The sequence below is a fragment of the Odontesthes bonariensis genome, chromosome 11 (genome assembly GCF_027942865.1).
Source record: "Odontesthes bonariensis isolate fOdoBon6 chromosome 11, fOdoBon6.hap1, whole genome shotgun sequence".
NCBI lineage: Eukaryota > Metazoa > Chordata > Actinopteri > Atheriniformes > Atherinopsidae > Odontesthes > Odontesthes bonariensis.
In genome coordinates this window covers 11,877,945-11,893,084 of record NC_134516.1, presented here as the reverse complement: position 1 = coordinate 11,893,084, position 15,140 = coordinate 11,877,945, and the positions used below count along the sequence as shown (strand labels likewise).

General features: G+C 44.2%; 1 protein-coding gene across 4 annotated transcripts in view; it reads right to left on the bottom strand.

Moving 5' to 3' along the window:
• spega (striated muscle enriched protein kinase a) overlaps nucleotides 1-15,140 on the bottom strand; it is a 59,258-nt gene that overhangs the window by 20,190 nt on the left and 23,928 nt on the right. For all 4 annotated transcript variants that reach the window (XM_075477547.1, XM_075477548.1, XM_075477549.1 and 1 more), the window contains 20 exons: nucleotides 14,004-14,849; nucleotides 13,358-13,800; nucleotides 12,535-12,681; nucleotides 11,408-11,590; nucleotides 9,195-9,358; nucleotides 8,275-8,363; nucleotides 7,958-8,133; nucleotides 7,669-7,852; nucleotides 7,460-7,533; nucleotides 6,541-6,699; nucleotides 6,199-6,388; nucleotides 5,820-6,049; nucleotides 5,612-5,731; nucleotides 5,409-5,513; nucleotides 4,921-5,127; nucleotides 4,693-4,816; nucleotides 2,879-3,051; nucleotides 977-1,089; nucleotides 722-890; nucleotides 430-529 (listed from right to left, as the gene is read on the bottom strand). In XM_075477547.1, coding sequence (XP_075333662.1) covers nucleotides 430-529; nucleotides 722-890; nucleotides 977-1,089; nucleotides 2,879-3,051; nucleotides 4,693-4,816; nucleotides 4,921-5,127; nucleotides 5,409-5,513; nucleotides 5,612-5,731; nucleotides 5,820-6,049; nucleotides 6,199-6,388; nucleotides 6,541-6,699; nucleotides 7,460-7,533; nucleotides 7,669-7,852; nucleotides 7,958-8,133; nucleotides 8,275-8,363; nucleotides 9,195-9,358; nucleotides 11,408-11,590; nucleotides 12,535-12,681; nucleotides 13,358-13,800; nucleotides 14,004-14,849 — 3,996 coding nt within the window. The remainder of the gene's footprint in view (nucleotides 1-429; nucleotides 530-721; nucleotides 891-976; nucleotides 1,090-2,878; nucleotides 3,052-4,692; nucleotides 4,817-4,920; nucleotides 5,128-5,408; nucleotides 5,514-5,611; nucleotides 5,732-5,819; nucleotides 6,050-6,198; nucleotides 6,389-6,540; nucleotides 6,700-7,459; nucleotides 7,534-7,668; nucleotides 7,853-7,957; nucleotides 8,134-8,274; nucleotides 8,364-9,194; nucleotides 9,359-11,407; nucleotides 11,591-12,534; nucleotides 12,682-13,357; nucleotides 13,801-14,003; nucleotides 14,850-15,140) is intronic.

Here is a 15,140-nt window from a genome sequence, read left to right as displayed (position 1 = left end):
CCTTGAACAGTTTCCCAAGATGTGTAAGGGGGGGGGGGGTTGGGATCAATCTGAATTTCATTTACAGTTTGTTGTTCCATCGAGCTGGCAAAAAAACAGATTTGGTCATCTTCCTTGTTTTTGCCACTCCAGAGGCTCTACGGTTCACAGTAAATTGCCCATCTCTGCCGAGGCAGACCAAAACATAATCATCAGTCGGCTAATGCATTTCACTCCACTCAGACTGGTGAGTCATCTCTGGTTTCCGTCTGCCGTTGTTAAGCAGGTGCAACCCCTCTCACCTCCTCCCACACCCCCCGACCCCGAGAGCTCCAACAGCTATTAGCATCGGTGTCTGAGGGACACAAGGCAGGGCGAGTCTGCGGCTACACACACACACACACACACACACACACACACACACACACACACACACACACACACGCTCACCTCCCAATCTCTTTGTGGATATCATAGTAATCCGTCAAACGTCTCATCTTCCTCAGAATGGTCCCCTCGTCTTCCACCGGCTCCGCGGCCTCTTTTCGCTCTGCGGGGAGTAGCAACATAGGCATCTTTATTTTCCTGTTTTGTGTGCGTGCGTTTGGCAGTAAAATGTGTGACAGACGGTTCCACGCCGTAGTTCGGACGCACCTTGTGGTCCCAGCCATATGGCGCATATTTAAAAATGTCATTTCCGACCCGCAACTAGCCTTGTACTGATACAACACAGACAGCGTACCCGTGTGAACCGTGAGCTCAGCCTTGCAGGAGTTGGAACCGGCCAGGTTCCTTGCGGTGCAGGTGTACACACCAGAGTGCTCCGGTTGTGCATTAAGGGCAACAAGGGAATACTCTGGATCATCGTACACAAACGTGAAGTGGCTGCTCTCAGAGAGAAGTGCATCATCCTGCAGCAGAGTAAATCACACAAAATGAAGTTATTCAGGTTTAGATTTGGACTATACTTTGCATTGTTGTATACTTAACAGCGTACCTTAAACCACAGAATATCCGGATCTGGCTTCCCTTCAACTTCAACGGCCAGACGCGTTGTTTCCCCAACACGCACATCCACATCCTCCATGATGGTTTCAAATTTAGGAGGAACTGCAGAAAAAAGCAAATATCCGTGAGGACAGGAAAGCTCGATGGAAGTAATTACTCGATGCGCTTGTGCGGTCTCCACCGGCAGAATGTTGGGGATTCAGTTTGTGTTGCTGCATCAAAATGAAAAGGAGATCTCGAATTCACGACGCACTTGATTTCATCTGGTAAAAGGTTGACGTATTGTTTTTGGGTTTTTTTTTTGTAAAAGAACCTAAAACAAAAAGACGTAAACTTTCAGGTTCCTCCTGAATAGTTCAATAAGAGGCGCGTCAAAGAGATCTATCTATAAAACATTTGTCAGATTGCTGTGGGTTTTGTTTTTTTTTCTAACGTGAAACTCCTGCACCTGCAAGGAAATCAGTGCCCCTGCCTTCAAAAGTTTTAAGACCGCTCAGTTCATGACTGGTTTGCAGGGCCGGTTTTTGCTATGGGCAATGTGGGCGACCGCCCAGGGCACACTCCATGTGAAGGCGCACAAGCGCCAAAAAAAAAAAAAAAAAAAAAGAAAATCTACAGTTTTCTAGATTACCGCTCATTTCCATGTCAACACAAACTGCTGCCAATCCAAATAAACTATATTTTGTTCCTAAAATTAACATAGAAGCATATACCTTCATGTAATTAACTGGGTTATGTGTAAAAAGATATTTTTTTTTAAATAAAAAATCTGTGCAGTTATCTACGTGAATTTGTTTACGTCACGTGACTCCGGTTGATTGAAGGGTGAACGGACGGTGTTAATGGGAAAAGCAAAGGTAATAATGTGGAGTCATCATGGATCATCATCATGGTGAAAGACCAAAGAAGCCATCGGTGCCCAGTTTAGAAAGAGAAGAAAAGAAGAAGAGGAGAAACAGGCAAAAGATAAAGATATGCAGATTTCTATGAGTGACGTAGGCTTTTGGCTATTTATTAGCCTCTTGCTAATATGTTGCTATTAGCTACGACTGTATTTGATTTTTAGTTTTGCTGAACTAGAATTAGAATTGAGGCATCATGTCATGCAACTAATTTCACCCAAAGGCAACCTAGTCTAGTTTGTGTTTGCAACACAACAAGTGCAAATTCACACAGACGTCCTGACTGTGGATTTTTTTTTATTGTTATGAGCTATATGCGAAATTCAATAACTTAAATAACTTCTAATATACATTGACATGGTATTTTGTAAGCTACATGTGGAACCTTTTTGTATTTATAATAAAATAATACAAATAATATAATATGTTGTTGTGTTGGTGGCGGGGTAAGTCTTTGTTTTTTTTTTTAGGAGGGGGGGGCGGGGCGGCGGCTGTAAGGAATGGTTCGCCCAGGGTGTAAATCTAGCCAGGTCCGCTGCTGTTGGCTTGTACTGAATATTAGTTACAATGTTGTCATTTCTTATCTTGCAAGCAATTAATACTGGGCATTCTTACACGGTTTGTACCGACAAAATATCAGTCGTAACGTTGAAATCCCTGTGCATATATGTTTATCACCTATAAAACAACAATTCATTCATGCATTTTCAACAGAAGCCTCTAATGCCAACTGTGCTGCATGTGGACGCTGACATTTTATCCACTTAGATCCGCTGGGTAATAATAATGACACGTGCCTCGTTTCGAAAAGGCTGAAGTCATTTTTAGAGAAGTTATTTTAAAATCTTTACGACTCTTTAATTCACAAGCTCACAATATTAAATCTCCAGGCAGCTTTTCCCGTCGACATCAAACACTGCTCATAGTACGTTCTTTGGATTCTCACTAGAATGCTACATTTGCCACGCGGCAGTCGGCCGGGAACGAACCTGCCGCGGCCAGCTGAAGCGTGCAGAGGTCGCTGCCAAACTGGTTACAGGCCGTCACCACCAGCTGACCAACGTCGGCGCTCTTGACCCGCTGTAGTCTCAGGGTGTGTTGATCGTCGTCTGGCATGCTCATCTCGTACATTCCGGGTCTGTTGATCAACGCGACACCCCTCCTGAGGGAAACGGAGAGAGAAACCACGATAGAGCTGCAGATGATGAATCGAAAAAGACTTACTTGTCAAGAGTCATTTATGCAATTATCATTCTTGCTGTTGACACTTTAAATTGTACGGAAGCCCAGAGCGGACGTGGTACGTATAAACTTTTTTTTGATGGTTTTCTAGAGATAACGAGATCATTTTGTCGTTAACGAATTAATTTACCGATGGTTTTCGAGGCCACTTATTCTCCCCAGTCCGCCCCTGTTTATATGTGTTTATATGTATTTCTGGCAAAGGAGTGCCCATTTTTACCCCCCTTTCATTGAAAACTGAATAAAGTAGCCTATGAATCAAACATGGAATGTGGAGCGTTTGTGTAACAATTCTGCTGTGAAAATGCACAAAGCAAATCCCGCCGGTGTGAGAAGCATTTTGTTTTCTCGAGATAACGAGTTATTTATCTCGTTATCTTGAGAAAACGATAACGGCACCTCTCGTGCATCATTCGGTAACCATGGAGATGGCCTGGTCCCCTCAGCTGGTCACTGATGAAGTCGACTATATCAACAGGATCACATAAACACGAACACATAAAATACATATAAACAGGGGCGGACTGGGGAGAAAAAGTGGCCTCGAAAACGATCATTGTTTTCTCGAGATAACGACATAATTATCTCTTTATCTCGAGAAAACCATCAAAAAAAAGTTTATGTGTACCACGTCCGCTCTGGGCTTCCGTAAAATTGGACATAATCAAGTGGACTGATTTTTCTGCAACTACATTTTGCAGGCGGACAGATTCTTTTCTTCCTGACTAAGTAAAAGCGTAGTCTTTAGTGTATTTAGCTAAAGCAAAGACAACCTTGAAAAATCCTGCAGATGGAGGGCAAAAGCCTCAACTTCAAGAAACTGCAGAGCTCCGTCGAGACCGCTCGCTAATTTCATTCAAAGCAACGAAAACCCCATCAAAGCCGTTTCTCGGCCCTGGTCTCAACCCATTATCTGTCAGAGATAGAAGCAGATGTACCTTATAAAAAACAGTCCCAGGTGAAAAGACGAATGGACGGAAAGCAGCAGGGATCTCTCACTTCTGAGAGACCTCTGTGGAAATGTGTTCCCCACTTTGTAACACATGTGATAACACCGTGTTTCAGTTCCTACGTAGACAGATCGTCTCGACTGTGCACATTACTGTTTTGGACCACGTTTTAAAAAGCACATAAATTCGTTTTTTTTTTTATCAAAAAGGTGTAAAAAAAAAAAAAAAAAAAAACGTTTAACAGCACAGCAGACCCCTCAAGTTTCCAGCATGACTGCTTTTCTCTGGTAAAGGTAATATTCAAAAAGACCAAATTCCCAGGTTCCTCTCTTCAGTTGACTGAAATGAGACAACTGAAGTGAAAGATGCACATCAAAGACATTGATCTATTGAATGTTTGGTTAGTTTAACATGTGAAATGCATCACAGTGTTTAAAAGTTTCAACACTGCTCAGTTCATGACCAGTGTTTTCCTTTGTTATCTTGCAGGCTTTTATTGTACAATTGGGAATTCTTACACAGTTTCTGCCGTCAAAACAAACGCTAGTATTCGTGTGTTCTTTGGGGGGGGGGTGGACTGCTGTCCTTTGTCGTTTTTTACAGGAACTAACCTTTTCCAGGTGACAACTGCATGCACGTGGTTAAGTGTGATGGTGATGCCTGCGGGTTGGTTCTCCACCACGTACACAATGTCTGGTTTGTCCAAAATAACTGGGGCTTTCCTCAAATATGGTCCTAAAAATTGAAAAAAAAAAAAATAAATCACATAGGAGACTCTTTATATTATCCCCCCAACGAGCGTCTTTTAGATATGCGGGAGCCCCGAGCAGTTGCTGTACCTCTGTCCAGCAGCTGGACCAGATCAGTGGAGGGGGATGGTTTGCTCAGCATCTTCCCGGTGGATGTTAAGACTCTGAACGCATAACGAACTCCCTTCGACAGGGAGGTGACGGTGTAGTTTGTCTCTTTCAGGTTAGACGCTACGACAGACCACTGGATAGAGCCCAGAGGCTGCTGCTGGACCAAATACAGCAAAGAGCTGGCGTCTGCAAATACACAAATGCTGTTGTTAAGTGCTTAAGGGAGGCGCAGGAAGAAAAATAATTGAGTTTTGCTTTCAAATCTGCACCAATAAGACACGATAGGACCGTGATCCATAAAAATGTCCCAGAAAAAAAAGTCCCTAAGATATCCACGCTATTGCGTTTGTTGTTCAAACCTTCAATATTCCATCAAATTGATTTTTTTCTTTTAAGAAAGTGAGCAGTACTCAAAATGCCAACGAATCAAACCGGTATCAGAGAAACATGCAGCAAAAAGAACCCACCCACTGAGGGGTCAAGCCTCTTTGGTCTCTTCCAGCAGAGGCTGATAGTTTTCCCTGTAATGGCCTCGATCACCGGAGGACCATCCGGAGGGTCGGGAACAATATCTATTTTTTAAGAACGAGGAAAAAGATGAGAAAAATGTTACTTTCTGTCAATTGTAGAATCCAAAAAAAAAAAAAAAAAAGGGAGCACGCGTCTTTACCTGTAACATAGAGATGAGCATAGCAGGCTGCTTTGCCCACTTTGTTTGAGATCACAGCCTTGTAGACTCCCCCGTGAGCATGACAAGCGCTCCTAATAACCAGACTGTGGACATCCCTGTCTGGAAAACACACGCCAAGTTACTTATATACACTCTTTCTGTAAAAAAAAACAAGCTCTGGTTGTTCGTTATCCAGTTGTCTGCTTACACTGAGTCATTTTGCGTTCCTCACTGCTCTCCATGCGTTTGCCGTTGTGGTACCAGGCAATAGTCGGATAGGGCAGGCCTGCAACTTTGCATTTCAGCACCACCTCCTTTCCCTCAATGACCTCCACATCGGCTAGAGGCTTTAGAAAGTCTGGCATGGTCCTCCTCTCCATCTCACTTTCTAGCACTTCAGGCTCCTCGGGGATGGATGGCATCTTCTCTAACTTGGCCCTACAAGAACAGTTAAGGCAGACGAGTTTGAATGACCATCATCTGTCCTTTAGAAGCTTTCCTTGCTTCTGAAGCGTTCTTACCCCCCCCCCTTTAAAATGGCAAAATGACAAATGAAGCCATTTTTTCGCAAGGGTGACTTCTCTTACATGTGTGAGGAGATGGCAGCCCTGGGTTCTTGCATGTAGAGCTCAGCAGTAGATTCGCATTTCCCGTGTATATTCTGAGCGACTGCCGTGTAAAAGCCTTCGGTGTCGCTGCCAACGTGGGTGATGACAAGAGAGTGACGACCCCCCTCTTGAAGCACGCGAACGTTATCGCTTTCTTCCACTCGTGTCTCTGGCAGAAAAAAAAAAAAGATCTACTTCAAACAAACGTTTCTTCTGAAGAGACAATAGGTGTTTATATGTAGATATTCTCCCTCGCTCGCACACACACACACACACACACACACACACACACACACACACACACGCACTGGAGGTTCTTACCAAAGTGCATCCATGTGACTCTTGGAGCCGGGGATCCGCTCACCTTACAGTCAAACCGCGCAGTGCGCCCTTCAATGACCTCCAAGATGTCTAGTTTACGAGTGAACAGAGGCTCTGTGGATGGAGTGACTTTCAGATTTGCAGTTGATGTCAGCTCTTCTGTAAATGGACATATGCATTAGTGATGTTTCCCCCCCGCCGCCCTCATTTCCTACAGTCTTTTATATATATATATATACCAGGGTTGGCCAACAGATCAGACTAAGAGCCGCATTTTTTACTGTGTGACCACAAAGAGCCACATTATTTAGAAAAATGACCGAATTCTCTCCGTTACATTCGTCTGTTCTTGACTCGCTCGTCTCGGTCACGTGACGCATCAACGCTGATATTAAACCCACGAACCGAGCAAAATGAGTCAAAAACAGGCGTGTTTGGAAAGCTTCTTCCCATGAGGAGACAGAAGAAGAGGCTGTGACCACTAAGAAAAAGAGAGCTGCATTTTGAAGACATGTTTAAGCGTTGCCATAGCGACCAGAGAGGATGTTATGTCAGGAGGACGCAGCTAATAAAGTTACATACAAGTACACAGTGGATTCAAGTGTATTAATATATTTACTAAATACCACAGAGTCTGTGTTGGTTGTATCATTTTATTTTGTAGTATTTATCCGCCACACCTGAAAGGCCGGTCCGTGAAAATATTGTCTGACATTAAACCGGTCCATGGAGCAAAAAAGGTTGGAGACCGCTGCCGTATTGAACTCAAACGAAGCGAACATGCACATAAAAAAAAACCCACAAACACAAATTTTGATATGAACGTAGGAGCCGCGGGTTGGCCACCCCTGATATATACAGTATATGCCATTGGTAAAATCTTTTCAAGAACAGGCGGGCATTGGTGTTGGGGATTCACCTTTGGCAGTGCTCAGCTTGCAGGTGTATTTTCCACTGTCATCCTCATGCACTGAATTTAGCATGAGGCGACACCTGTTTAAATTAAAAGAAAACAAAAAAACATTCTCAAAATCGGCATTTGACGGATCCTTAAAAATCAGCACTCGAGGGTTAGGGTTACCCGCCATTTAACAAAGATGCACAACTCGCCGCAAAAAGCGAACCCACCTCTTCCCATCGAAGTGCATCTTGCAGTTGAGCAGCGCTGGCTGGATCAGCTTTCCGTTAGACAGCCAGTCCACGTCCACGTCCGGAGGTCCCGCGACGTAGCACTCAAACATGGCCGACTCTCCAGCCCTCACTGCCACATCTTTTACCTCCCTGGTGATTTTCAGCGCCGTCCACTGCGCAGCTGGTGATGGAAAAAAAAAAAAAGTAGGAGAGGCAGCGATAAGGAAACGTGAAGTTATAACTCTCGTAAAAAAAATAAAATACAATGAAGCGTTTGCTTACTCACCCCTGACCTCCACTCTGAACTCCACCTGCTTGGTTCCGTACTCGTTGACGATCTTACAGACATAGAGCCCTGCATCGGCCTTCTGAGCCGAGCCGATTCTCATTTCACTGGTGCCATCTCCAGTGTCTTGCACGATGCAGCGCCCTGCAGTCTTCACTGTCAGTCTGTCCTTCAGCCTGGGTTTAAATTAAAGTGTCTGTCACAATCATTTACACTCAGATGTTCGGAGTAGGGTCATGTCTGCGTGACGGTCTTTGACCTTGGATGGAAATCAAAGCTTCGGGTGCCTGAATGTGCCTGTAAAGAAAATACCTTACCAGTACACCATGGGTTTGGGCTGCCCTTTGATTTTCACCGATACGACAACATCTTGACCCTCGGTTACTCCCTGGTCACACGGTGCCACCTTTTAAAGAATCACAACACAGTTGCGTAAAGCTTTTGGAAACTATGACAGCTTCTCAATGTTTTTTTTTTGTTAACATTTAGAAGCTTCTTGCAACCGCTCGCTGATAGTTTTCTCCTCACTCCTCAGCTGCAATGTGTTTCAACTCTTAAGTTTGCAGGAGCCGGTATTTAGGTCTGGTCTGATTACTGTGGAGTTAAAAGCAGTCCATCTTTTCTTTTTTCAAACATTCTTTAGCTCGTCTTCCTAAAACTCTACTTTGCCCCCCCCTCTCTAACCCACAGAACACCAACCGAGAGAGATTATGGATTATCTATGAAGCTTTTTGCTATCATTAATCTTCACTTGTGCCTCCTCCTTGGCCTTTGATTAAATCAAATTGGAGTCCAAATTTTCCTCCCGAAAGACATTAGAACAGTTCCCAGAATAGTCGAGGCGTTATACACTATGATGTGAAATGTTTGAAGACACATCCCCTTCTCTCCTGCAACTTGCTTTTTTTTGTGTTATAGATGACATATGCATCCATAACAATGGTGGAAAATCTCTCCATGAGGGTCTAACTTAAAAACCTACTTATTTAGGATTGCTTTTAATACCAAGTAGTATGATGACACTTTTATCTTTGTTGTGTTTTATTGCTTTCACTGTTCTTTTATTGTTTTTATTTGTTTTCCCTTATTCTTCTCTTTATTTATCACCTGCTGTAAAGCACTTTGGTACACCGAAAGGATTGTCTGTAAAGGGCTGTATAAATAAAGTGCATTTACATTTTACATTTACTTTTAAAAAAAAAAACAGACTGCTAATGTGCTTCTTATTCGCTCTTACCAGAAATGAGGGCTGTTCCTTCGAGTAGGCACGTTTGTTCAGAGAGGACGGGCGTCCGACCTCCATCATGTCCTCCTGAGGGCTCAGATACTCCTCGTCCGACTGGACCGGACTGCTGACTTCCGGGGGCACATGCGGTTTTCCATGCTGGGTGTGAGTCGGCTCTGGAGTGACAGCAGCAGAGTGGCGCCGGACGATAAGTGCAACGGCATCGCAGGAATACTGCCGCCGTTTCTCATTCGCTCTCATTTTGGGTATCACGAACAAGTCAACAGATTTCGGCACACATTTTCAGTTCATTCGATCCCCCGCAAATCGTTTTGAAATACTGATGACGCAGCACCCAGCGTGGCTCGCCGAGCCTTTTAATGGGAACAGTCTGCCAGAGCTGTCAGTCTGGGAAAGTGAGCGTTTTGCAACAGAACATATTGAGCACACACACAGAGCCGAAAGACCTTTCTGAGGTGGCCATAGCTGAACAGATAATGAATTCATTCCTTAATCCCTGACCCAGTCACTCATTAATTCCCACGAGCTCCAGAGCAGACACTGTGTCCAGACTCCACGCAGCACTTGCTTCAGTCAAAGTTAATTCATAGCTGCCATTGAGAAATATGAAAGAGCTTTCTGTCCCCGTTTCTCCTTGAGCCTTCCATTCTCTTTTTTTCTCACTCTCGATCTATCTGAATGCATCCGGAAAGAGCGGATAACACCATGACATCTGACTGTAAACAAAAAACTAATGAGTTGCAAAGAATTAAGACGTTTCTTCAGCAGAGTGGGTTGAGGGAAAAAAAACGTATCGTCTTTTTTATCAAGTCAACTGTCTAAAATGAAAGAAAATTTGATCATTTGCTGTAAGCTGCAGGTGAAACAAGTAAAAGAAAGATCTGACATATAAAATTAAATATAAACAAGAGACTGTTTATTTCTCTTGTAGAAATAAACAGTCTACAGATGTCCTTTACACAGAAATACACTTGCACCAAATGAATTCAGCTTTTCTAGGCACATATACTCTTGAACTTTTCGTATTAGAAAGAGCAAATTTAATAACCTACCTTGAAACTCATCTCTGAGCTGTGTCTGTGCACCAGGGGATAACTCCTGGGAGTATCCATGGACACCTGCCAACCCTTACGCAACTGCTGAACAGTTTGAGTCGGCTATCCTCTTTTCATCCTCTTATTTCTCTTTCCTCCCGTTTCCCAGAACCGCCGAGGCGATATTCTCTAGCATCTTAAACTCGATAGCATATTCGGTGAAAAGGGGAACCATTGAAAAGGATTCTTTAAAGTTCTCGGCTCATTTTCACACTGAACATATTAAGCAATTAAATGAATACAAATCTGGGAACGGTATTGTGATTTGACATCCGCTGAAGCCTATAAATCAACCCAAAATCCAAAAAAAAAATCTACTTTCGTAAACTCCCATCCCGTTTGGATAACTCCATTCTATAAGCCCTCTAGTGTGAAATCAAGGGTGTTGAAAAACTCCAGCAGTAATCTCGCGCAGGGACATAAAGCAGACAGCAATTACCCGGGAGAACAAGAGGATGGCTAAAAATACTCCTGCAAGTCACACTCCGCTGGCCTAATATGGCAACAGAGGCCCCTGTGCTGCTGCTGAGATACAGCACCAGAGTGCATGCTCATATTTGTTGACAAAACTGTGGAAGAGCAAGTTGAATTTACATGAGCTCTAATCACTACTCACTGGGAGCAAGCTTGCCGCTTATGCCGTACAATGTAAACACACCTCCACTGCAGGCACAGCAATAAACGGGGAAACCTTTTTCCCCCAAACCCCTGACTGTGACTGCCACGGTTGCCTTTAAGCCTCAGGAGACCTTTGTGTGATGGGGTAGGTCTGCATTTTAAAGGTACACTGTGGGGGGGGGATCTGCGCCTTCAAGAATTAATGGGTTGTCATGGCAACTATCAGCACCCCGGAGCTCTGGCTGGGATGCTGAGCTCCAGTGGGCCTTTATAGTCATTAAGACAGAATGTCAGGCGGAGGAGGGCTGGCAGTGGATTAAACAGTTTGCACGAGAGTCGAAATGTTCGTGTATTTTAAGGACGGCGTCGTTTTCACGAGCTTCATCGTATACCTCTTCGTTTAAATGTACACTGCATTGTTAACATGTACCGGGGAACGCCAAATTGCTTATGTGTAGCGGGACAGCCTTTCCATCTGTGGCGTGATCTTACCTGACTGGATGTAGAGGGTGGCAGTGCAGGATGCTCTGCCTGCTGCGTTGACGGCCGTGACGCAGTATGACCCCGCATTGTGCGGCCTCATCTCCTTTATCACCAGACTGTGCTTCTCCCCCTCTGCTTTAACCACACGAGAGGCATCGTTCCGTATCTCCACGCCATTCTTCCTCCATGTCACTGTAAAAGGGAGACAAAACAACTTACATGCAGCTTTTCCACGGCAAAAAAAAAGAACAGATAGAAAACACGCACTCTGGAAAGATGTGCAATAAATAAGGCTCATCGTTTTTGGCTCGTCTATATTCTTTTTGTATATTCTCTGCTGCGTGAAGTCATCAGAATGTTACGACACCTAATTAAAAAAAACGTTTTTTGTTCCCTTAAAAGGAAGAAAAAAGGGGGTAATACACAGCCTTTGGAAAGTACTGTGAGCAGGAGCGACGCGGTCCAAAAATGAATACGGCAAAAAAAAAAATTAAGTCAAGCTTCAGCCTGTCAGGCAACTCAAATATTTCTATCTCAGGTAAAATAGGCCAATTTTGGACTTAGATCATATTGCTTTCTTTGTGCAAATCTTATTGAACAAAGAATGTGGTTTATTAATAGGAATGAAAAGCTAGAATGTCTCTTGCACTGAAGCATACAGATACAGGCTTCACTAAGATATTATTAAATGGACGCGCTTTATAAATATATTCATATTTTCTAGTCTAGTAGACCACTTGAAGCGCTTTTACATTACAAGTCACATTCCCTCATTCACACACACACACACACACACACACTCATACAGGACATCTTAGACTATACAGTTTTAGCAGGCAACATGGGGTTCAGTGTCTTGCCCAAGGACACTTTGACAAGTGGTCCGGGGAAGCCGGGATCAAAGCACCAACCTTCAGATTAGGAGATGACCGCTTTCCCTCCTGAGCTACAGCCCCATTACATTGCCTTTTTTTTTTTTTCTTTCACAAAGCAAATAGTAGTTTGATGTTAAAAGTAATCTTTAAATTATCCCATATAACCCATTAAAATCAAGCCCTATAAAATCCCTGAAGGAGAAAGCAGCCCACATGAACATGAACCCCGCTAATCAATAAACAGGAAATTCTCTGTCATACCAGCGGGGACTGGGCTGCCGGTGATGATGCATTGCAGCTTGACTTCAGAGCCACTGGGCGCCGTGGTGTCCTCGAGAGGCCTCTCAAACATTGGGCCCTCATCTGGTTCTTCATCAGCAGATAGGTAGGAGTCATCAGATGACCCCCCTGCAAACGAGAGGGTCATGTTTGTACAGAACTGCATGCGCGTTGTTTAGCGATTAGGTTGGTCACCAACATGTCACAGGGCTCATTCCAATGTAAAGTAAACTTAAAAATGTATTAAAAGCAGTGCAAGAGACTTTACCTTCTCTGAATGCAGATAACCCCTCAGAGCTATACAGTGACAGAGTATCACCCTTCATTCTTTAAGAGTGACTTCGTGAAAAGTCAAGTTATTCTGACTTTCAGATCAGGCAGCAGCATGCCTTTACTGTGGGGCCCAATAGCAACCCTTTAAGGTGTTGGTGCACATGCAAACCGGGCAAATTTGTTGCCACGCTCAGTCCAAACCAGCAGTGATATTGGGGGCGGTCAGAGTGTTTGACTGAGGAGGAACATTTTTCAACCAGGCCTCATGCATTATTCCGTCTTTCATCTCAGCGAACGGGCGAGTTAATAGGTGGGTTCACAAAAAGAGAAGAGATACATAGATATCGCCTCAGACTTTTAAAGAAACGTTTTACAGAAGACCATTTTTGTTCTTTACGTCGTTCGTGAACTGTATTGTTAAAACAGGTCCGCATTTTGCTTCCATTTTAATTTGTGGTGAATGCTGCTTGCCTTGGTTTAACTGACTTTTTACAAATGCATTTATCGGTGATGTTGACGCACTGTCTCCTACCTTCCTCTGAAGACCTGGGTTGAGCCGAGTGACCTCTCTTGCTTTTGCGAACTCTACCCTCCTTCCTCTTAGTCTTGGTTCTCTTGTCGCTCGTGTCTGGGGCAGTTTCGCTATCCATGGGTTCATCCTCAATTAGGATCGTTGGGATGTCCACTTTCAGGGCTGGAGATATTTGTCTTGCCTCTGCCCTCCTCTTTTTTAGGCTTGGGCTTGATGGGGTATGTAATGGGGCAATCCTGGAGGGTTTGGGTGGATACTGGGACCCTGGTTCCCTAACAGTTACGGGGGATGCTCTCTTCCCTGTTGGGCTGGGCGATCTGCGGTCTGATTTGTCCGTCTTGCCGTCTCTCTTTGAATCCAGTTCTACGTCTTTGGAGGAGGACCAAGGTTGTAGGGATGTGGGAACAACTTTGTCAGCCGCCAGTGAGTTTTGTGGGGTTTTGCTGTGTGCAAAGACAAGAAAAACTGTTGCATAATCCTGACCAGTGAGAAAATGATCAACTGTAAGATTTCAGAAACAGTTAAATAATCTCCATTATGTGTCTACTTTTTGGCGAGGACATAACAAATCTTACAAAAACGCAGTGAAGTCTATCCGTGTAGTTTGAATAAACACAGTTATCGATAAAGATTCTCTTTCCCAAACCTGATTAAGCTTTTCCTTGTCGCTGTTGGCAATGGTTGTCCTGGTAACTGGTGAACTGGTGCCGTTTCCATGGTAACAGCTATTTTCCCCGTGTTTCCTCGTGATGAAACATCCACCATCTGTGTCATCTTATCCTCCTCAGATTTGTTATGTTGATTCCCCAGACCTCTGCCTTGGGACTGTTGAGAAAACTTTAAAAGGCCATCCCCTTCCCTCCTCCCAACTTTTCCTTCCTCCAGGGCCCGCTCCCTTGCCTCCAACTTTTTAACTACTTGGGGAGGAATGGGCTCTATCTTCCCAGTGTTGAGCCTATCTTTCTGTGACAGCTGCTCAGTGGAATAGGCTTTCTTCAAGCTTGGCTTCCCCACAAGTTTCTTGATCCTCTGGAGCTCCTCTGCAAACTTGCTCTGGTAGCTCTGGACCCTCTGGGAGTAGCTTGTCTTGTCCTCCAATGAAGAGGCCCGTTGCTGGAATGCTGCTCTCTTCTGGGCTGGGCCCTGCAGGACACGCCCCTCCTCTTTGCTGGGACCTCCTGTCTTCTTTCCCCTGTCATCCGAATCAAGGGAAGCTGCCCCTCCTGGCAGATCCACACTCGTCCTTCGCTCCTCAAAAGCCCGGACCTTGTCAAAAATCTTGGGTCCTGCGCGAGCCATTTTGGGTGTCATAACAACACCGCTAACTCCAGACGACTGGCCATTCTTAGAAGCGTGAAGGTCTGAAGGCTTGCTTTTATCCGGTTCTTGTTTTGGGCTACAAATGCCATTTTTGTTTGTGCTGAGAGGTGGCTGAGGAGAAGACAGGGGTACACAGGAGGAAAGCCCCTGTGATTCATCAGCATTTTGAGTCCTAGAGGGATGAGGATTAAGGGGAAATGAAGGTGTGAAGTTAGAGTTTAAGCAGAGTTGCGAGGCTTTGGAGTAGTAGAGATGAAAATTAAAGTCCGTTCATGTGTTTTAATGTTGCCATATTCCCCATTATGCTCCTTGTGTTCCGTCTGTGCTCTTTGTGGCTCGTCTCAATAGCAAACACATCAGACAATGTAAAAATGAAGTGGCAGAGAAACAAAAATAAGTAAACGATGTTGCCCCATTTGTAAGTTCTCTAAAGTCAGTAAAGTAAAACGGAAAAGATAAGATC